Genomic DNA, 22151 nt, shown 5'->3' with positions numbered 1-22151 from the left:
GGATGTGTGTGTTTGTCTGTCTCTCCCGCGCACTGGTTGACGGGAGTTGTAGTCGAGGGAGGGGCGCGCCATGCGCAGGCGCGGTTGAGGTGCTGTGGCTGTGTCGGAGGAGAGCAGCGATGTCGGGGTCTTCGCTGGGGCCGGGCCCCGGCGAAGGCGGGAAGCTGGACCTGAACCGGGCCGGGGCGGCGGAGCTGGAGAGGGCCTTGGTCGGCATCGGGCGCCGGAGGGCCAGGGGCATCGTCCGCAAGAGAGAGGTCAGCCAAGGAAGGAAGGAAGGAGCAGAGTGGGGAAGAATTGGGAGAGAAGGAAGGAAGAAAGGAGGACGGGGAGAGGGAAGGAAGGAAGGGTGGAGACGGGGAGGGGCAGGAGAGGGTTGGGAGGGGAGAGAGAGGGAAGGGAGAAGAGGAAAAGGAGGGAGAGGGGGCAGGAGAGGGTTAGGTCAGGAGGGGAAGTTGTGGGGAGAGAAGGAAAGATGGGAGGGGAAGGGGCAAGAGGGGGGCAGGGAGGAGGAAGGGAGGGGAGAGGAAAGGCGAGGTGGGAGAGGGAGAAGGAGGAAATGAAGGGAGGTATGGGGGGAGAGGGCATGGAGGGGAGTTGAAGAAGGGGGTGGGAAAGGCAAGAGGTGGGGGAAGATAAAGGGAGTGGATGGGGAGGGGAGGAGAAGAAGGAGTGGGGAGAGGGAGGGCAGGCAGGAGGAGGAGGAAACACCATAGAATCCTAGCGTTGGAAGAGACCCCAAGGGCTATCTAGTCCAACTCTATTCTGCCATGCAGGAACTCTCCGTCAAAGCATCCCTGACAGATGGCCATCCAGCCTCTGCTTAAAGACCTCCAGGGAAGGAGGCTCCATTACACTCCGAGGAAGGAGCATGTTCCACTGTTAAACAGCCCTTACTGCCAGGAAGTTCCTCCGAATGTTGAGGAGGAATCTCTTTTCCTGTAATTTGCACCCATTGTTCCAGGTCCTGTTCTCTGGAGCTGGAGTAAACAGACTTGCTCCCTACTCAATGCGAGGAGGGGAAGAGATGCAGAGAGTGAAAGAAGATGGAGGAGGGGAGCCGTGGGGCAGGAGGAGAAAGGAGGAGTCCGGAGGAGAGGGCATTTCCTTCACCCACACACCGGGTTGCTCTCTCACCCCCTACTTTTTCTATCCTGCAGGAGCTGAAGGGCTTTGCCTCCCCGGAGGACCTACTCCGTGTCAAGGGCATCACCGCCCGCATCCTGGAGCTGAACAGCCAGCGGGTCACCTGCAGAGCCCCCTCAACGGAGGGATCCCGACAGGTGCGCCCTTTTCCAATGGTTCCTTTCTGGGTACGGGAGAGGGAATGGGGACTCCTAAGGGCGGGTGACATGGCCTTTCCTTCTCTGCGTAGGCTCCCCAGGAGGAGGAAGAGGCAGAGAACGATGCTGCCGATGAGGAGCCCCAAAGGCCCCCCGAACCTGGGACCTCCTTCCCTGCAACGACGACCGAGAGCCCTGATGCCCAGGAGGAAGAGGAGGGCGAGAGCGGTGAGGAGGAAGAGGAGGAGGAAGAGCAAGGCAGTGGCAGAGGAGGTGACGTCTACTTCTACTACACGGTGGACGAGCGCTGGATTGACTACCTGGAGCGTACCGAGGGCGGCCTCATTCGGCAGAGCCGGCCCAAGGTGGGTGCATCTGGAAGTGGGAGCCGCTGCTCTTGAGGGCTGCGCTGAGGTATGTGGGTTTCAGGCCCTGACTAAAGGGAGATATGTGGGGCTGCCAGAGAACGGTTTCTGGCAGCCGCACAGATCAATCTCCTCCCTGTGTTGTTTGGGACAGGGGCATCTTCCCCCAAACCCTGCTCTGGTGTGTCTAGTGATGGCCAGATGGGGCCCTCTTACATCTGCCAGAGATCTAGAAATATCCTGGAAGGGGGCCAACTGATGAGACTCTTGTGGGCTGACATTCCTCGCACTGTTGACAAGCCAGAATATCCTGGTCTCCTGCTTCTTCCCTGCCTGGACTGCAGGGGGGGGGGTCATTGGGTCTTTTGACGTTGGGTCAAATGGAGAGTGGAAGGTGGCTTCTGCCTGGCACTGGCATCAATGGGGAGTGGAGTGTCTTGTGAACATGTAAACTTGCCTAATTCCCACAAAACCTCCTTTGTGTTTCAGATGAAGCGCAAGTCTGAGAATGGCCCGGATGGCAGAGCTCTGTCGCCAGGCAAGAAGGTCTGCAAGGGCTCTGAGAGGGGCAGGTGAGGACCCTGGAGTAAGTGGGACAGAGGCTGTGGAAGCATCTCCTAGTACCAAGTGTTGGGGCGAGACTGTCCCATGACATCTGGCAGTGCTTCCTGGGGAATGGGGTGGGGAGCAAGGGTGCTCTGGGTGCCTGCCCTCTTGGAGGTTTCCTCCTCATCTTCTCATTCCCTCCCTAGAGTGCTGGGTCCCTGCGTCGCCAGCCCCACTGCCACTTTTGGGGACCTGCGGAACGCTAAGGCAGGTCAACCCCGCTGCCGACATGTCCCTCCCATGAACCCACCCCCAGAGCTGCAGGACTGGCTACGGACTTTCCAGGTGAGGGGACACCAGGAGGTGGCAGCTCAGAGGAACTCTGCTGGGTACCAGTTTCAGACTGAATAGGGTCTTCTTGGTGGCTAGCACCATGTTTTCCAAAAAATGGCCAAGCTGCTTGGCTGGTCAGTCACTTGGTCAAGACCTCTGTGTGTGTGTGAGTGTGAGTGAGAGAGAGAGAGAGAGAGAGAGAGAAGGTCTTTGTGTGAGTAGAAAGCTGGGTAGATTTCTGCTGATTTTCATTTTTTGGTTTGAGTGTTGTTTTTGTGTTTTAATGCTGGTTTTAGAGTGAGATATTTGTGTGAGAAAAGTATGAGCTTTGCTGGTTAAAATCTGTGGACTGGTGACACAGTTGGTATCTGCTGGAATTTTTTCAGGACCCCCCCCCCCCCCCACGGAAGGCAAGGGTCTATAAATGATCACCCCCTTTTATATAGTGGCAAAAAATAATGTCTATTCTATATTAAAACAAAATCAAAGTTTGCTTTTTGATGTTCTTTTGGGGAAATAGTTTCATACTGGGGACAACTGAATCCCTGAATGTGGGATCTGGGGATATGGAGGGCTGATAACTCAGGTCTGGGAATTAGGTAAGGGACCTAGATGGAGTTGCTGGCGTTCCCCACACCAAAGGAGCAAGTGTGTAGCCTGGGAGCACTCCTGGACCCATCCTTGTTGGAGACCTAGCCACAGAGTGTGTCCAAGTTCTTATCCAAGGTCACCAAGCCTGAGCTGGCCCACCAGCTATGGCCTTTCCTGGACAGGGTTAGCTTAACCACAGTAGTCTATGTACTGGTAACTTTCCAGTTAGGCTACTGAAAAGGACTCTATGAGAGCCAGTGCGGTGTAGTGGTTTCAGCATTGGACTACAAATCCCTGCTTGGTGACCTTGGATAAGTCATGCTGTTTCAGCCTCAGAGGAACCCTGAGATGGGTACACCTTAGGATCACCATAAGTCAGAACTTACTGGAAGGCATAGAACAGCAACAAAAGTAATTTGTGCAGGCCTGCCCTTGGAAGAAGGTAAGGAAACCACAGCAAGGGACAAATACAGCAGATGGGTTCCATTTAGATGCCATATAATGGCAGTTTTGAAGAGATTGCTCTGGCTGCCCATATGCTTCTGGTCTGAATTATAGATGCTGGTGATGACATCTAAACCTCTAAATGTTTTGGCAGGAACATCTTTCAGTCTATAGCACCTTTGTTGGAAGAGAGCTGAAGGGTCATCCAGTCCAACACCTTGCTGACGCAGCGCCAAAAGAGCACTGAAAAGCCAAGGCGCCGGCAGCTATGATGCCCTTTCCATGGCACAAAAAGGAGCTGTTTTTTGCAGCTCCCTTTTACGCTGCAGAAAGGCCAAATTGGGGCCACACTGTGTAGTTGTCGTGGCCCCGATCCAGTGAAGACAGAGGCGGCTGCAGGCCACTCATTGGGGGTGGTCTGTTGAGGGGCTGTTTTAAATCATTAAAAAAAATTCAATTGTTTTAATTAATTTAAATCTATTTAAAACTTTTAATACTTTCAGTTTGTTTGCTGGTTAAAATCTGTGGACTGGTGACACAGTTGGTATCTGCTGAATTGTTTAGGGTTTGTTTTGTTCTTTGGCTTTTTAAAACTATTTTAACAATTTATTCTACTTTAAATTTGTTTGTCGTATGCTGCATAAGATTTTCTAGTAAAGGGAGGAACATAAATATTTGAATGCTTAAAAAATGAAAAACGATGAGGTGCTTTTACGATGATAGTTTTGTTACGTGCTTTGTTTTTGTTCCGTGCTGTTGAACCAAGACAGACAATTGAGGGGGCTCAGGGTCTTTCTCTCACTGCTCCTCTCTGCTCCCCACCCAGCGCTGGAGCAGCCCAGAGAAGCTCCTGGCTCTGGATGAACTCATTGACCGCTGTGAGCCTCCCCAGATCAAGCACATGATGCAAGTGATCGAGCCCCAGTTCCAGCGGGACTTCATCTCGCTTCTGCCCAAGGAGGTGAGTGCGCCTGCAAGGCGAGGCATGTAGGTAGGCAGGTAAACCCCGGGAGGACATTCAGGTCTGGCAGGGATGCTTTTCACTCAGCTGTGGCAAGCCTCTGCGTGTGGAGACGCCAGGAAGCCAAACTCGGCAGAAATGGGGGCAGGTGGTGCAGTCTGTTGGAACTGGAGGAAGGTTAGGGGCTGAAAAGCCTAGATTTTATGTTGGCAGAGGGATGTAGGCAGCAAAGGCAGAACTCCAGTGCAGTCAAGGAGAGTATGGTTGAAGAGGTTTCTGGGCCGCACAGGCAGAGCAACCTTGTATGCTCTTGGGGTGAATAATCTGGTAATACACCAAGTGGCCCTATTACCTCCCTGGATCAAGGGAGGTAATAGGGCCACTCTATTCTGCTTTGGTCAGGGCCCACCTGGAATACTGTGTCCAGTTCTGGGCACCACAATTCAAAAAGGATGTTGAGAAATTGGAGCATGTCCAAAGGAGGGCGACTAAAATGGTGAACGGCCTGGAAACCATGCCCTATGAGGAATGAGAAGAGAAGGTTAAGGAGTGATATGAAACCCTGTTTAAGTATTTGAAGGAATGTCATATTGAGGAGGGAGCAAGCTTGTTTTCTGCTGCTCCAGAGAACAGGACACATTACAATGGATGCAAGCTACAGGAAAAGAGATTCCACCTCTACATTAGGAGGAACTTCCTGACAGTAAAGGCTGTTCGACAGTGGAACACACTCCCCTGTGAGTGTGATGGAGTCTCCTCCTTTGGAGGTTTTTAAAGAGAGGCTGGATGACCATCTGTCGGGGATGCTTTGACTGAGAGTTCCTGCATGGCAGGGGGTTGGACTGGATGACCCATGGGGTCTCTTCCAACTCTATGATTCTATGTTAGGTGCCTGTTAGCTCTGCAGCCACTGTCTCCAGTCTTCACTGCATTGGCCATGCCTCTGGGGTTGTGGGAGGGGATGAAGGACCCTTGGGGAGTTTGTCTGCTCCCGGCAGCTGGTCAGCCCCTCCTAGCCCAACAGAGGGAATGGCTTGCTGCATTCAGGAGTCTGTGTTCACTTGCTGAGGGGCAATGGGGAGACCAGGGCCCAGTTCGAGTGTGGTTCTTTTCCAGCCTAATGTTGCATAGCTCTGAGCTGTGGGTGTCATAGAGATTCCAGAGAAACCACCCGGTGGAAGGTCCTCAGTGTTGAAACTGATGAGAAATACAGGGTGCAGCTATACTGTAGAAATAAGGCAGTTGGATACCACTTTTAATGCTGTAGCCCCATCTATGGGATCCTGGGATTTGTAGTTTGGTGGGGGTATCAACTTGGCCTGTCAGAGAGCTCTGGTGCCTCACTAAACTACAAGTCCCAGGATTCTGTGGGATGGAGCCATGCCAGTTAAAGTAGTGCCAAACTGCCCTATTTCTACAGTGCAGATGCACACACATCCTCTCTCTGGGTGTATCCACACTGCAGAAATAGAGCAGAGACATTACTTCAGCTATCATGGCTCCATCCTGTAGAATCTTGGGTTTTGTAGTTTGGTGAGGCACCAGAGCACTCTGACAAGCCAGGTTGAATACCTCACCAAACTACAAATCCCAGGATTCCATAGGACGGAGCCATGACACCTAAAGTGGTCTCAAACTGCTTCATTTTCTACACAGTAGATACACCTGCAGCCTGCTGCCTCAGCTGGGCTACCTTCCTTGGCAGTGGTCTTCCTTCCTGTGAGGCTGAGAAAGGTCTCCAAGGAGAGGCCACCCCTGAGCCGTGGGGTAGTAGAGAGTGAGCACGGTACCTCTGGCTTCCTTCGCAGTTGGCACTCTACGTCCTCTCCTTCTTGGAGCCCCGTGATCTGCTCCGCGCTGCCCAGACATGTCGCTACTGGCGGATCCTGGCAGAAGACAACCTGCTCTGGAGGGAGAAGTGCCGCGATGTGGGTGAGTCGTGCTCCATGTTCGTTGTAATCCTCCTCCTCCTCGTGCTCCTGGTCCTCATGGTGTCATCTGCCTCTCACAGGTATTGAAGAGCCATTGAGCATGCGCAAGCGGCGCCTGCTCAGTCCTGGCTTCATGTACAGTCCCTGGAAGCTGGCTTTCTTACGGCAGCACTGCATTGACATGAACTGGCGCAGTGGTGATGCCCGCCCTCCCAAGGTAGGGAGGGAAACGGTTTGTGGAAGGGAAGGGCTGGGCTCTTGAGAGCCTGGGTTGTGGGCCCAACTGTGCCCTTGCTGCTTACCTCTTTCGGGCAAATACTGTATGTTCTGGCGTATAAGACTACTTTTTAACCCAGGAAAATCTTCTCAAAAGTTGGGGGTCGTCTTATACGCCAGGTGTCATATTATAGGGCAGGTGCTGAAACTTCTGAGCTGGACTGGAGAATCTGCGGTCGCCGCATATAGCTACCACTCTGATAATGTTGGAGACAGGGAACACTGGGCAAGCAGGGAGAACTGACCAATCCAAGCAGGCTTTGTATACAACAAGGTTTCCTGCTAAGTACCTGCATGTCATAAGCATTTGAATTTAAATTACCATAATGAAATCAAATCTGATTTTTTAAATTTTTATTTGATGTGCGTTGGAAGAGGGGTAATTTTATACGGTGAGTACATCCCAAACTCTATATTTTAATTGGAAATGTTGGGGGTCGTCTTATATGCCCAGTCGTCTTATACACCGGAAAATATGGTAGAATTCAGAGAATCATACAGGAGCACAGGGGCAAACTGGTTTAGAGGAGACACATTTTGCCACAGAGAAAAGCCAGGTGGCAGCTGGCATCATTGACACCAAGGCCTGCCTCGGGGGGCTGTGCCCTTTCCTTCGGTCTTAACACTCCTTTCCTCTGCCTCTCATAGGTCCTTAAAGGCCATGACGACCATGTCATCACTTGTCTCCAGTTCTGCGGCAACCGGATTGTCAGCGGCTCCGACGACAACACACTCAAGGTTTGGTCAGCTGTCACAGGCGAGGTGAGCCTTCCTTCTTTCTGGGTGGTGTATGGCTGGTACTATTCGTGTTTACTTTCCTCATGAGCATCCCTCTCTTCCCTTATAGTGTGTGCAGACCCTGGTGGGCCACACAGGTGGGGTCTGGTCCTCCCAGATGAGGGACAATATTGTTATCAGCGGTTCCACAGACAGGACCTTGAAGGTGTGGAATGCGGACACAGGCGAGTGTGTACACACCCTCTATGGGCACACCTCCACTGTACGCTGCATGCATCTCCATGGGACAAGGTGGGTCAAATGGGGAAGATGGGTGGGAGTACCCTTTCCTCTCCCCCGTTGATTTGGGCTTGACGTGGCTACTTTGAGCCTCTGGGGATTCAGGGTAACTTGTCTTCCCTCGGCAGGGTAGTGAGCGGGTCGCGAGATGCCACCTTGCGCCTGTGGGACATTGAGACAGGGCAATGTCTCCATGTGCTGATGGGCCACGTGGCAGCCGTGCGCTGCGTCCAGTACGACGGGCACAAGGTGGTGAGTGGTGCTTATGACTATACCGTCAAGGTCTGGGACCCTGAGACGGAGAGCTGCATCCACACTTTGCAAGGTCACACCAACCGGGTTTACTCCCTCCAGGTAAGTGACGTGTATATGATACTTGGTCATACATCTTTGTGACAGAAGGTTCTGTAAGGTGTGGGTTTATCGATATGTCTTTGCTATAGACCTGATCATATGATTCATTGCTTTGGTTTGTTGTTATAGTAGCTGGTATATTGGCTGACATGCTATGTTCTTTGCCTGGTATATGTTCTTTGTTATACATTTGTTATTAGCATGATTGTATGATTTATTATTCCTACTGGCTGGTATAGTATATGGGGTTTGGATTGTATTCATCATTAGTTGGGGTACGCAGGTGGGACGTACCTCAAAGAAACAGGTAAAGCAATCATGTTCTATAGAATCTATGTAAGAAGGAGATGATTTAGTTATGTAGCTGGTTAACTACTTACTGATTTAGCATATTTAACAAAAATATGTCTATAGCAAAGACATATATATTGGAAGCTTATGAGTTGGGCAATCTCTTATGACTTTTAGGAAAGGGCCTGAGATGAAACTGGCCTTTGCCGAGTACCTTGCATGATAGGGATGCCAGCTGCATATGCAGGAGTAATTATACTGTACTGGCTAGCTCTGTTAATCTACTTTCTTCAATGGTCAGAGAGGCCAGGAAAAGACAACCTGGAAAAAAAAACAAAAAATGCCTACTGGTAGTTGTTTTGGGAACAGGGGAAATAGATCTAGCCCACTGGTTCTGTGGGGTGGGGCCAATGCCTTTGATTGCTTTTGTTTGATGTATGTGTGCTTAGCGTTTAATTCTGTCCAAGAAGTTTTCCTAGTAGCATCTCTTCAACTTCAGTAATAAAGCTTGATTGTTTCACTTGCAGTGGACTGATTTATTGAGTTTGGGGGAAGAGTTCAACTAATACTTGGCACTCTCCCTCTCCTCTGCCAAAACAGTTTGATGGCACCCACATCGTGAGCGGTTCCCTGGACACCTCGATCCGTGTGTGGGACGCCGAGAGTGGCAACTGCTTGCACACACTGATGGGCCACCAGTCCCTGACCAGTGGCATGGAGCTGCGGGACAACATCCTGGTTTCAGGCAACGCTGACTCCACCGTCAAAATCTGGGACATCAAGACTGGCCAGTGTCTGCAAACACTGCAAGGTAGGTGCTCAGAACAGTGATTGGGACACCCCCCCTCCTCAGCATGGGGACTCAGTTGCTCAGTTAGCATGGGGACTGAGTGCCTCTCTCCTCCCTCACCCTCATCAGGTCCCAGCAAGCACCAGAGCGCTGTCACCTGCCTCCAGTTCAGCTCCAAGTTTGTGGTAACCAGCTCAGACGACGGGACGGTGAAGCTGTGGGACCTTAAGACAGGGGAGTTTGTGCGCAATTTGGTGGCACTGGAGAGTGGCGGGAGTGGTGGCGTGGTATGGCGCATCCGCGCTTCCAACACAAAACTCGTATGTGCGGTGGGCAGCCGCAACGGAACTGAAGAGACCAAACTGCTGGTGCTAGATTTTGACGTGGACCTGAAATGAGTGCAGGGGGGATGGGGGGGATGGGCTGTGTGGGGAGCCTGCAGGCCAGGCGGGGGGGGGGGGGGGTGCCTCTCAGAGCACCATATTTATGTAGTTGGGCACATTGGGGGCCCAAAGAGGCTGGCAGGTGGGCAGAGCACCAGAGCTGGCTTTTGTACACACTCAAAAATATATAACTTTATTTCTGTACATTGTTTCCAGTTGTGTTTATCCCCCCCAACTTTTTCATAGCCATGGGGGGGGGGGTAGAGGGGAGTCCTTGAACAATGGAGGCTGAAGGAGGGATAACGGACATCCCCTCTCTCCTTGCCACTACCAATTTTACTATTAACTACAGTAACAACAGCAACATTGGCTCTTCCAGCTTCTGTCTACAGGGCTCTCACTGTAAGAGGCTGATGGCATACACCCGCCGCTGGGCACACAGTTCCAGGGCCATTTTGCATGGCAAGGCCACATGCATGATGATGTGGCGGCTACTGAGGGGCACAGGCGTCTGGGGTGCCCCCAGGTATACAGGGCACTGATAGGTGGGCAGGTCAGCAGTGTTTATCGAGGGCTGCCGGCTGGCTTGGACCCAGATGGTGGGCAGCCGGCAGGGCTGAGCAGAGAGGGTCTCCTGGAGCTGCCCAGTGCGGCTATTCCACATGGCATGGTGGACTTCCAGGCCACTCAGGTAGAGGCCCTTCTCAGGGGCTTCACTGGGGGGAAGTATGCCGGGCAAAATCTGTGGAACAAACGGGCATCAGTACCAAGGCTTGGGGAGCCCTCCACCCCTACTCCCCACCCTTTCTCTGCATCCTTCACCTTCTGGTCCAGGTGGTAGGCATCCACCTCTTGCTTCTCAGCTCGGGCTCTCTCCTGTAGCAGAGCCAAGAAGAGGCGCCGGGGCCGATGAAAGGCAGCTAGCTGGTAGTGGGCCACCAACTGACCCCCAATGGAGCCTATGTAGCCACAGAGCAAACGGCAGCGCTGCCGCAGCGTCTCCAACCAGATCTGGGGGGCCTGGGGCCCAGTAGGCACATAGGGCAGCCAAGGGCTGGGCATCCGCCCCCACAACAGCTCCTGGAAGATGGCTCCACAGCGGCAGGAGGAGCAGGGCGCCCCTTGCAGGCGCTCCTCCACACAGCGCAGGTCCCGGCCCACCTGCTTCAGGAGGGCCAGTAAGGTCCCCCCCTCCTCCAAGAGGAAGCGCTGCATTGGGCGGGGCTTGGGGCGGGAATGCCCTTCGGGAGGACCCCCCCGGACCCCCACCTCCCAGCCGCAGCGTTCCAGCCGCCCTTGCAGCTCATCCACCACCTGCAGGCCCTTGCGCACCATCTGCGCCAGGGCCTCCTGCTGCTCCTCCTGCTGCTGGAGAGGGGGTCCTCGGGGTTGCCAAAGGCCCTGGGATGCCCGCAGTGCCGAAAGCAAGGCCTGGCTGCGGCCCAACAGCATCTTCTGCTGCAGCCCACTGCATAGACCCACCCAGGTGGGCTCCATGGGGCTGGGCAGCTGCGCAATCCGGGCCTGTGTGGCGGCGGCTGCCTCCTCTTCTGAGAGCCCTTGGAGGAAAGGAGGAGGCAGGATAGCCTGTGAGTGGTGACACTCTTGGCCAAGGGACCTGCGTCCCTTTCCCCTCCCCTCCCCTCAGCTCACCTGAGCCAGGGGAGCCGATTACAAGATCCAAGATCTTTTGGGGGCCGCAACCTGGTTGCAGGCGGGCAGTGGCCTTGAGGCATTGTTGGCACAGACTCTCCACAGCCTGAGCGTCACCGCTGTCCAGGACGTATCCCCCATAGAGCATGCTCCCTGCAGAGGAGAAAAGAAAGGGCCAAAGTGGCCAGATAAGCTATCCCCAGTGGGCCAGGTCAGGCCATCTCACAGGGGACTAATAGGCTACTATGGAAAAAGTGGGCGGGTGGAGGCCTCCCTCTTCTCCATACCTGCCAGTTCCTGCAGGGCTTCTGGGGGGCTGTTTGCCAGATGATTCAGCTTCTCTTGGATCTGGAATCCCTCGGCCACTTCCCAGTGGCTCCTGGTGGGAGATCACAGGCAGCCACCCGCTCAGGCTCTGGCACCCAGGGGAGAAAACAGCACCAAGCGTAGCTGTTGCTGTGCCTTGGTTGTTGCCTACCTCTGCCAGCCCCAAACACCATGCTGACCCACACTTACCTGAAGAAGAACTGCTTCCTCACTCGTTTCAGTGTCAGGGCAGAAGGTCTTTTGTTGCCTAGGCCAGAGGTTGGGGTCTCCTCTGGTCTTTTGCACTCAGAGAGGCTGAGCTGCATACAGTTGCCAAGTGCCCAACCCACAGACAAAGGAGGACAGGGAAGGAAAGGGCCCTGCTGTACTGTACTAGGAGAGTCCAAGAGAGCCGCAGAAACAGCCACTGTTCTTCGTGGCAGGACCATCCCCTTGCTCACAGGTAACAAAAGCATAGAATAAAATGCTAACAGTAATAATTTCAGATTCACAGATCCACAATTCAGCCCAGGGACCTTGAGGGATGCTGCAGAGGCCCACAGAACTGCAGCCTGGCTAGTTCACGTGGCTGGGGAGAGAGGCATCAGCCGAAATGGCTGCCTTCCCTTCCTTGAATTGCAGAGCCTAAGGCTTGTGTGGGGCCAAGAGAGCCATCTGGATTTTGGCAAGCATTGGCCCTTTGCCACTGAGTATATCAGTCTTCATGGACCTAGGTGGGCAGCAAGCTCATGGTCACCAGTCTATGGACAAGGTGGTCTGCCAGTGGGAATGGGACAGGCAAGATGGGCAAGAAGGATCCCTGCTCTCATTAGCAACCCTATAGTGATGGTGCACCTTTCCCTGGAGCTGAGGCCAAGAAGTCCCTCTGCTAATGCCCTCAGGGGCATCTCTCTAAGCCGCTCTGGCAGCGGCAGGGCTTCCACCTGAACCCAGGGCCTTCTGGGTAAGCGCCCGTGGAACTGCTCCTGGTTCTTTGGCTGTCCTTCCAGATTAGCACTAGTCAACTCTGACTGGCACATTGAACCTGTGGCTGCCAACACAGCTGACCAGCTCTGGTCCCCACCACTTTTCATGGATGTGTAGGAACCTCTGGATGCTTTTCCTTCTGTGTAGCCAGCCCATGGACCTTTCCTGGTGGGAAGGGAAGCAAGCTGTGACTGGAGAAATGTTAGTGCAATCTTCAACGGTAATGTGCCATTGCCTTCCAGTCACCCATTGACTTATGGCAACCATGAATTCCATAGGGTGTTCTCAGACAAGTGATTTGCCATTTCCTTCCGTCCTCTGAAACATAGCAACTGGTACTCCTTGGCCGTTTCTCATTCAAGTAGTAACCAGGCCTCCACCCTGCTTAGCTTCCATGATCAGACAGGATCTGGTCCCTTCAAGGTATTTAGGTGGAGGGCTCTCTAAATGTCTTGGACAACAGTCCCCATTAGCTCCAACCAGGACAATCAGTCTGATAAATGGGCGTCCTAATTAAATGTGTAGAAGGTTGGTCCTCTGGGCACCTGACTCCCAGGAGCTCCTGCTGTAACAACATGGTTGGGGGGTTTGGTCTGTGGGAACCTGCTAAGCACCCCCACATACATATATACCCTTGGCTCCGCACAACTTTAGCTAGCATATGTAGGGAGGGGCATTCCCTGCAGACAAGAGATGAGCCGTGCCTGGCTCCTGCTATTTGGAGGGAAGCAAGCACAAGCAAACCTCCCACCTGGTCAGAGAGGCAAGAAGAGAGGCAATCCAGTTGCCCCAGCAAAGGCACACACACTCTCCACACTCACAGCCCAAGCAAACAACTGCTTCTGGTTAAGTGTTTTCCATTCCAGGACCAGCCGCAACTTGACCCTGTTCCCCTTCCTTACCAGAGATAAAGGGCAGCTTGGGTCCAGGGGGCGTAGATCTGCCGGTACAGCAGGACAGCGTAGAGGACGAGGAGTGGGAGGCGCTTCTCTGTGTCCAGGCCATGCACCTGTCCCTGCAGCCACTGGTGAGCCCGCATCAGAATGCCCTTGAATTCCAGAGGCACCTCACAGAAAAAGATGGTGGCATTGCGGTGGACAAGCCCTGTGGCAGAGAGGAGCACCAGGGTCTGTGGGGGCCATCACTCTTTCCATACCTCACTTACCATCCCATTTGGGGTTCATGTACTGTACCTGGCACTGACTCAGGGGCGTCAGCTGCTGTGATGAGCCAGAGGCGAAACTTGGAATTGACTTCAAGAGTTCGGCCCTCGGTCTCACCTTCAATAAATTAAACATGAGCAAGAACTTCCTGACAGTAAGAGCTGTTTGACAGTGGGAGACACTGCTGCCTTGGAGGGCAGTGGAGTCTCCTTTGGGTTCTTTAAACAGAGGCCAGATGGACACCTGTCAGGGGTACTTTGATTGTGAGTTCCTAAATGGCAGAATGGGGTTAGACTGGATGACCCTTGGAGTCTTGTCCAACTCTTGGATTCTATGATTCATGGGGAAGAGCAGAATAGGAGCCTTGAGTTGGGAGGGAGGGCAAGCAAACAGGCCAGCTTCCTGAGCACAGCCCCTTATCCCTCTCCTTGCTCTCACCTGCTTGCATGTTCAGCAGGTGATCCAACTGCAGGAGCACATCCGGGTCCCAGTGCTCCTGGAGGTGGCAGTTGTTCAGGACCAGCCACTTGCCTTTCTTGGTGCAAACAGGGAGCGTCCGCCACACGCGCCGGGAAGCATCGGGGGTGCCAAAGGAGATGACAACAATCTTTCCCTGAAAAGTATGCACGGCCCAGACCAGGATGAACTTCCAGGTCAGGCTGCTCGGGCACCTTCTCTCTGCTCACCTTCCCCAGCCCCTACCTCCTTACCGCCCGTTTCCGGTGAGCAGCCATCTGGTGGATCCAGAGAAGGGGCACGGTGAAGGAGGCAGCCGATCCGGCTGGGGGGGTGAGGAAGATGATGGGCTTGTTGGCCCGGCTGTATGCGTAAGGGTTGGCGGCCACCATCTCTTCTGTCATGGACCAGCCCAGCAAGCAGGTGGTGAGGTCTGCCAGCACTCGGCTCATGGCCTCGGGGCACAGCACACGCCACAGGATGGCACGCTGGAAGGGGCTGAGGTGGGTATGGCTGGGGCACAAGGCAGGGCCGACCACAGTGGAGGGCAGGCGGAAGTATTCCTGCCACTGTTCCACCTGCCCAGCCAGGGAAGCCAGCAGACCTCGGAAGCCTGGCAGCTGCTCCAGTGCCCGACACTCCTCCCAGGCCTCGGCAGGCACCCAGCTGGGGCGCGGTATCCCTTCATGGGCCCTCTCCTCATTCAGCAGAAGCAGGGACATGGTGGCTGGCTCCCGCAGACCTCCACAGAAAGCCAGCCACTCCAGAGAGCTGACAGCTTTGGCCCCGGCTCCAGGCAGGGTGGCCAATGCCCCCAGGAAGATGTAGAGGAGGCGGTCCATCTCCCGCAGGCCAGGCAGGGCCTGAGTCAGCAACTGCTGGAGGACATACTTGCTCAGCTCCAGCAGCCGCGCCTCCAGTGTCTCCTGCTTGCTGGTGTCTTGCTGGCGCTTGGCAGAGAGGAGGGCCTGGCGCACACGGTCCACGCAAACCATTGTGGGGAAGCGGTAGAGCGGGTGGAGGCGGGCCACCTGCTTGAGTGCCCCATGGAGGGCTGTGCCAACGCGGGCCACCCGCCGGTACTTGTCACACAGGTCAGCTTGTTCCTGGTATTGGGAGACCATGTGCTGGCGAGTGGCCTGAAGGGCCTGGATCTGAGTTTGCAGGAGCCGCACCATGGGCATGAAGTTCTCCTCCTCCAAAAGGGAGCGCTGGGGCTGTGAGATCAAATCCAAGAGCTCCTCCTGCAGGGCAAACCAGCAGAAAAGAGGGTGGGCAGATGTTTGGGCAGGCAGGCAAGCCAGAACCACCCCCCCCCCCCCCCCCCCCCGGCAGTAGCTCCTAACTCTCTTCTCCTCACCTCTGTGGCCTCTAGCTTGCCATCCAGGTGGAGGACGGCCAGGTGCAAGGCCTGCCGGGTCTTCAGGATCTCTCTGCGTTCAGCCCGCAACACCTCTCCCAGCAGGAGGTCCTCCAGTGCCTTTGGGCTGAGGCTGAGATCAATCACGTTCAAGCTCTTCAGGAGCATCTGGTCCACCTCTGTACAGGGGGCAGAAGAGGGAAGAAGAAGAGGGGATCTGGTGTGCACTCAGCCATGGGCCAGAGCACCTGTCTCCCTCCCTGAGGCAGGACAGGCAGCAGTGGTGACGGGAGGAGAGGAGTAGGGCCTGGAGGTGTTAGAACGACCCAGTCAGAGACCAAAATATGCATAGGGGATAGGGGACAAAGCCCTTGTGGCCCCATGGGGCCAGCTCCAAACCAATGTCCTCCATGCCATTCAGATGACAATCTGGCTGTTGTATTCTCACCACCACAAAGCTTTCTGCCTGCTCTGGCTATTCAGGGCATGGAAAGGATGGTTGCCATTTCCTTCCACCACCCCTCCCTCCTTTTTATGGTCTCCCCTCTATGGAAGACCATTCCCTTCCCCATAGCATCCTCACAACAACCGAGAGGGAAACGTACCTCAAGGGCACTGAGTCACCCCCTGCCCAGCAAGCATGATAGGACTGGGACTGAACCAAGGTCTCTGTTAATCAAATCCAGCTCTCTCTCCCACCACATTACACTTGGAAGAGAGAGGCTTCCCCCAGCCCATGTCTTCATTCTGACCTATTTTCTCCCGACAGCAAAAAGGGAGAGCCTTCCTTGTTCTTTCCTGAACTCTTTTCCCCAGCTTTCAACTCTTCAGAAAATGCAGAGTGGGACTAACTAGGCTTGTCTATGGCAGAAGTGATCCATCCTCATATGCCAAGCAATCCTTTTCCCCTTCATCCAGATCATTTATGGAAAATATGTTGAAAAGTAGAGGATGCTGGATGGGGTTTGGGGTTCCGGGGAGGGCTTGCCTCAGCAATCTCAAAGGCAGTTTTGATGCCCATCTCACCAGTGTGGGCATTCCTTTTGGAAGCTCCTTGGGCAGAGACAGCTTAAGTTTTCGCCACTGTCTTCTTTGTCACCAATCCTCCTTGCCCCTGCTGATGGGTTCCCACCTCTCACCTTCTGCTTTCCTCCTGTGCAGAGTTTTGCCCTGTATGGCTTCTGTGGAGCTTCCAGTACCCACTCTGCCCTTTCCAGTCATGGCACAACTTTACCCGTCCTGAAGCGCCTGATCTGGGCGATGGATTTCAATCCAGAGGCCTCTCTTTCCTGAGATATGCCTTCTGCCCTGGCTGGTGGATCCCCCTCTGAGCAGAGGTACTAAATCATGGCTCCTCAGGCATGTCCGGCTATACATCCCAGCAGCCCTTTTCTCTCTCAAGCCCAAGAGGAGTTTAGAGAAGGAGCTGGGCCAAGGAAGTCAACGGGCCAAATGCACCTGCACAAACAGCCACCTCCTCGGTGTCGCCACAGCCAGGTGGCTCCAAACCCCTGCACCTCAAGGGGCCTGGCAGTTGAGGTGGTCAGCAGCACACGTGCTTCTCTCTTACCTGCACCCAAAGCTTCGAGAGGCAGCTCGGTGCACAGGTACAGCTGGAAAGAGGGTTGCACCAGCACCTCCTCTTCCTCCTCTTCATCCCCCTTCTCAGACTTGGTGAGAAGGACCTTGCCTTCGGCTCCTCGGAAGGACTCCTTATCCATCAGCTGCCGGAGAGTCGGGCACCAAGGAACATTCTTCTCAAAGTTCAGCAGCAGTACTGGCAAGTCTGCAGGAATGCACCAGGGCTATTTGCATTTTCCACCCGTGCCAGGGACTTGAGGAAGGGTCCCATGCAGCCACCCTACCTGGCCTGGCCTGCTTACTAAGGCTGACAGCATTCCTGAGATTCTTTTCCAGGTCAGGGTCTGTGAGCGACAGGATTTCCAGCTTGTCTTCTGGGATCTCGTCCCAGCCACCTTGCTCCACCATATCTGGCACGAGCTCCGAAAGGACACAGGTCTCCGATTCCTCTGGGGAGAGAGAGATCAGTGGTGAGCAGCCCCTTGGGAAAGAGCAGGCCCCAAGCAAAGGCGCCCAACTGCCCATCCAGCCCCCACCTCCACTTACCCTCTTCTAAAGCAGGAGATGAGAGGAGCCAGAGCTGGGCTTGCCTGTCAGGGTCCACCAAGAGAGGCCACCGGTGGGCCTGTGAGTGAATGCTGGAACATAGGATCATGGCTGTGAGCCGGCTCTCAGAATCCTTGGGCTTGTGAACCCGATCCCAGAGGCGCTGCTCCTGAGGCGAGCTGAGGAGGGAGACCAGGTCCAGTGGACTTTGGACTGCCACCAGTGGGGGGCCGATGGAGGCCGAACCAGGGCAAGGCAGGTTCTTCTGCAGGATCCGGCGGATGTCGTCTGGGCCCAAGGGGACCTGGGAGCCAGCACACAGTGCCTGCCACTTCTCCAGCAGCTCCTCTCGTCGGGTCGGAGGGAAGGGGCCCAGGTATGAGAGGACAGCTGCACAGAGCAGCGCATCACCATACACAGTGATGTGGCAACGCTCCAGGCCCTGCGGCAAAGAGAGGGGAAGAGAATGCTCCAGGCAGTCCAAGAGTACATGCTCTCTGGTACATGCTCTGGTAACCTCACGACTCAACTTCTGTAATGTGCTCTACATGGGGCTACCTTTGTACTTAGTCCAGAAACTTCAGTTAGTGCAGAATATGGCAGTCAGGTTGGTCATGGGAAAATCTAGAAGTGACCACATTACACTGGTCTTAAAATCACTCCACTGGCGGCCTATTGGTTTCCTGGTGCAGTACAAGGTATTGGTTATGACCTTTAAAGCCCTACATGGCTTAGGTCCAACCTATTTAGAGGATGCCTCCTTCGGTACAATCCACACAGGAAACTATTGCAACCTATAAAGACCAGATTGACCGCAACCACCCAGAGGACATTTCCTTCTGCTGCTCCCAGACTATGGAATGGCCTGCCAGAGGAGATGCGTCTTATTACTAGCTTAGCTTTTAAAAGGCCGTCAAGATGGAACTCTTCTGGCAGGCTTCCCCGAATAACAATCCTGGCCACACACCTAATATGTTTACCCCATCGACTGCCCTGTGCCTAATCCTATGCTGTTTATTTTAATTATATCATTTTATTGTAGATTATTTTAATATTTTATTGTTTAGTTCTGTTTTGGGGAGGGAGGGATTTTGTATGGAGTTTTAATATGTAAGCTGCCTCAATTATCTTTGATAGAGAGGCAGAATACAAATAAAAAATTATTTTATTTATTTTATTTAAGAGGGGAGCCTGCCAGGCGCTGCTCAAGATGGACCCCAACTCGCCCCTTACCTTGGCAAGTGTGCTCCAGTTGGCCATGTGCTCCGCCACAGAGCTCTCTACTGTGGTGGCTTCCTCTTTGGCTTGCAAGGACTGTGTGAGCTGCTGCAGCAGCTTCTCCTGCCGCTCCTGCTTCTGCTTCAGCTCCCGGATCCGAGCCTCAGTGGCTTCCTTCAAGCTTTCTGCGTGCATACGCCGGTCACCCAGGCACAATTTTTCTGTGTTGATTTGAGCATCGCAGTGCTGCAACTGCAGTGCAGCAGGCTGCCACTCGCGCAGTGCCCAGTGGAACCAGTAGACTGCAGAGATCCACTGGCAGAGGGATGCTGCGGCTTGGCTGGCTTTCTGGATGGAGGCTACAGAGAAATCCTTGTCAGACACTACCTTGCCCAGTTCGGTGAAGAGCTTTGTGGGGAGATCCTCCTTTGGGTAGAAGATCAGCTCCTGGAGAGGAAAACAGAGGTGTGGGACATAAAAACATCAATGCTGAAGTAAGCAAGCTGAACCTGTGTAGAGAACGACAACAGGCAAACAGATAGCCCCTGCACATAGATCTATGTGTAGATGGCTACACTTAGGTTTTTGTTCTTTCTACCCTTCTCTGAGGTCATTTCCTGCTCCTTCTCTCAGTTGGAGGCAGGCAGATGAAATGGAACTAAAGGTCCATCCAGGGTTAGTTGCCATGAGGAAACCACACTATATGGATTGTAGCCATCACCACCCAGACAGAAGTCGAGAATCACATGGCCTAAAACAGGGGTAGGCAACCTTTTTGAGCCAGGGGCCGGGTTGCTGTCCCTCAGACAACTGGGGGGCCGAACTCAAAATGGCGTCTGGAGCGGCGTGGAAGCTGTGGCGGGGGCAGCAATCAGCGGCAGGACCAGGCTGGGGCCAGTCCCAAGGCCTCGCCGGGCCGGATCCGGCCCACGGGCTGTAGGTTGTCGACCCCTGGCCTAAAGCTTTGCTTACCAGTTGCCTCCTCTAGCTCTTCCTTTCAGTTTTGCCTCACAGCCAAAATAAAGAGTTAAATAACTAAAGAAGAAAAACCAAAAGGAGTACAAATAGGAAAGAATAAACCAGAGCTAAACATATACTATAATGAAGAATCCATTTTGAGGAGGGTTAGTTAAGAGTGTAGACAAAAGTCATCCACTTCCTGGGAGGCAGGGTGGATTTCTCCTGGCAGCCAACCCAAAATGGACCTTCACAGTGAGTATCCAAGATTCCACTGTCTGGAAAGAAGAAAGGATCTCCACAATGGCATCTCTGCAGACCTTCAGAACCACAGACCTCAGAGAGCCAGGCCTGAAGTGGCACAGACCAACTCCGTGAACTGAGACAGTATAAGAATCCACCAGGAGCCCTGAAGCAGGTCAAAGCAAAGGCTCCCTTAGTGCAGCATTCTGCTCAGTCAGTGGCCCACAAGAAGCAGCAATGAGATCAGATGAAACCCCAGCTCCTTCCTCTCTCCTGAACCTCCCTTGCCCTTTAGACTTCCATGGATGCATATCTGCCTTTGGGATCCTAGTCTTAGGGAAGACAGCTTCCCCACATCCACTTTCTCTCCAGCACCCAGCTGCGGCTCTCCTTGCTGGTGCTGACAAGCTACATAGCCCCCCTGGCATGATCACTTTTCCGCTTCAAGATGGCAGGTGGCTCCAAACCCTGTGTTCTTTGGGCATCGTCTCTTTCTGCACTTTCTTTAGGTGTCAGGGCCAGAATTGTCTAGAACATCCCAGTCATGATGGCATCTGTGTAAGGGAAGATACTGGCGCCTGTCTGTCATTTTACTGCCCCCACCCACTATCTCTAGGGATCCTGTGGGCACTGCTCACAGCCCACCTTTGTTCTTAGGAGCCCTGGTGGTGCAGTGGTTAAATGCCTGTACTGCAGCCACTCACTCACAAACCATAAGGTTGCAAGTTCAATACCAGCCAGGGCTCAAGCTCGACCCAGGCTTGCATCCTTCCAAGGTCACTCAAATGAGTCCCCAGCTTGTTGGAGGCAATTGGCTTACAGTTGTAAACCACTTAGAGACAGCTTAAGCGGTATGAAGCAGTATATAAATGAAGCTGCTATTGCTGTTGCTATTTTCCACACCCAAAATAACTTCACTGTTGTGGCTGTGTCCAAACAGGACCATGCTGGATTTCTCTGGCACTTTCCCACTCTCCTGTAGAGTAAACCCTACAACATGATGGTGACTGTTTCCAAGAGGTTCAACTCTAGTCATTCTCCCCTTGCTAAGCAAAAAACCCAAATAGCTTTTAAGCACAGCCAAGCGCCAGAGAGCCTCACACAAGGGCCCTTTCTTCAGCATTTCAAGGTAGACCTTTTGACACAGTGGAGTCAACTACAACCTGGCCCTCACCTCATAGAAATCTTCCTGGTTGAGGAGCAGCTTGGCGTTCTCCCAGCCTGGCTCATGGTCAAACATCATGCAGAGCAAGTCGGTCACCTTGATCACAAGGTCCGGGGGCTGGCGGTAGCTGCGCAGCTCCTCAATGTCTTGCACATGCAGCCGAGCCAGGGCAGCCTTGTAGTCTCTGCTCACCTGAGAAGAGAAAGAGAGCCTTGAGAGAAATCCTCTGGCCTCCTCCTATTGCAGGCAGGTGCCAACTGGCAGGCTGCTTTCCCTCATGGGGGAACGTGAGAGGGCAGGGCCAGAGCAGTCTACCCACCGGGACCCCCATTCCCTCCAGTCCATCCATCACCCAGCAAGACTGCAGAACTACAGAGCTAGAAGAGAACCAAGGAATCCTAATGCTCATAAAGCAGTCCTGGGAACAAGATGGCCTTTGCCAGCATGCTCCCCTGTTTGTGTACTGGACACCCCTAATTGAACCTTGATATCAAATTCCATATTAAAAGGGAGGCTGAGTCATGTAGCCACCAAAGCCACCCCAAGGCCAAGAGATAATCTGTCCAAATAAGGAGGTCCCATTGACTTTGCAGGGAAGCACTCCAATACGCAGGAAGGAAGATGGACTCCTTCAAATTGAAACTGATACTTCGATTGGGAGTGTTAAGGAAGGGAAACTATGCCTGATATTTGTCAGAGGAATGGAAATCAAAGAGCTTTGCCATCCAGAAGTTAACATGTTTGATCTAGGATGTTACATCTATTGTCCAGCCACTTTCAAACCTCTCCAACTGTCCTTTCCTCTGGAAAAACATTCAAATATCCTGGGAAACTGCCCCAAGAAGCATTCATTCTATATAAGTGGCTATGTGTATAATTACAGTGCTTTAGAAATAAAGTTTAATAATAATAATAATAATAATAATAATAATAATAATAATAATAATAATA

The 22151-nt window shown here is 53.4% G+C and overlaps 4 protein-coding genes across 4 annotated transcripts in view; 2 read left to right on the top strand and 2 right to left on the bottom strand.

Moving 5' to 3' along the window:
* Positions 1–22151, top strand: part of FHIP1B (FHF complex subunit HOOK interacting protein 1B) — a 620510-nt gene that overhangs the window by 245607 nt on the left and 352752 nt on the right. The gene's annotated exons all lie outside the window — the stretch shown is intronic.
* Positions 1–22151, bottom strand: part of CCKBR (cholecystokinin B receptor) — a 540140-nt gene that overhangs the window by 258420 nt on the left and 259569 nt on the right.
* Positions 3–9769, top strand: LOC121926885 (F-box/WD repeat-containing protein 7-like). The gene is made up of 13 exons (XM_042460243.1): positions 3–257; positions 1161–1283; positions 1376–1648; positions 2138–2220; positions 2401–2539; positions 4389–4523; positions 6332–6455; positions 6535–6671; positions 7379–7492; positions 7578–7759; positions 7876–8101; positions 8993–9203; positions 9312–9769. Exons 1-13 carry the CDS (start codon positions 3–5, stop codon positions 9578–9580), a joined length of 2271 nt encoding a protein of 756 aa, XP_042316177.1. The 3' UTR covers positions 9581–9769.
* The window catches only part of DNHD1 (dynein heavy chain domain 1), a 60524-nt gene continuing 48185 nt past the window's right edge, over positions 9813–22151 (bottom strand). Inside the window, 14 exon segments of the mRNA XM_042460240.1 lie at positions 9813–10307; positions 10388–11124; positions 11219–11371; positions 11506–11597; positions 13414–13615; positions 13705–13791; positions 14113–14287; positions 14385–15374; positions 15491–15669; positions 17061–17276; positions 17374–17520; positions 17618–18059; positions 18851–19282; positions 21210–21392. Coding sequence (XP_042316174.1) covers positions 9963–10307; positions 10388–11124; positions 11219–11371; positions 11506–11597; positions 13414–13615; positions 13705–13791; positions 14113–14287; positions 14385–15374; positions 15491–15669; positions 17061–17276; positions 17374–17520; positions 17618–18059; positions 18851–19282; positions 21210–21392 — 4380 coding nt within the window. The 3' untranslated portion in view covers positions 9813–9962.

Source organism: Sceloporus undulatus, chromosome 3, assembly GCF_019175285.1.
Source record: "Sceloporus undulatus isolate JIND9_A2432 ecotype Alabama chromosome 3, SceUnd_v1.1, whole genome shotgun sequence".
Lineage (NCBI taxonomy): Eukaryota > Metazoa > Chordata > Lepidosauria > Squamata > Phrynosomatidae > Sceloporus > Sceloporus undulatus.
This window is presented reverse-complemented; position numbering and strand designations above follow the sequence as displayed.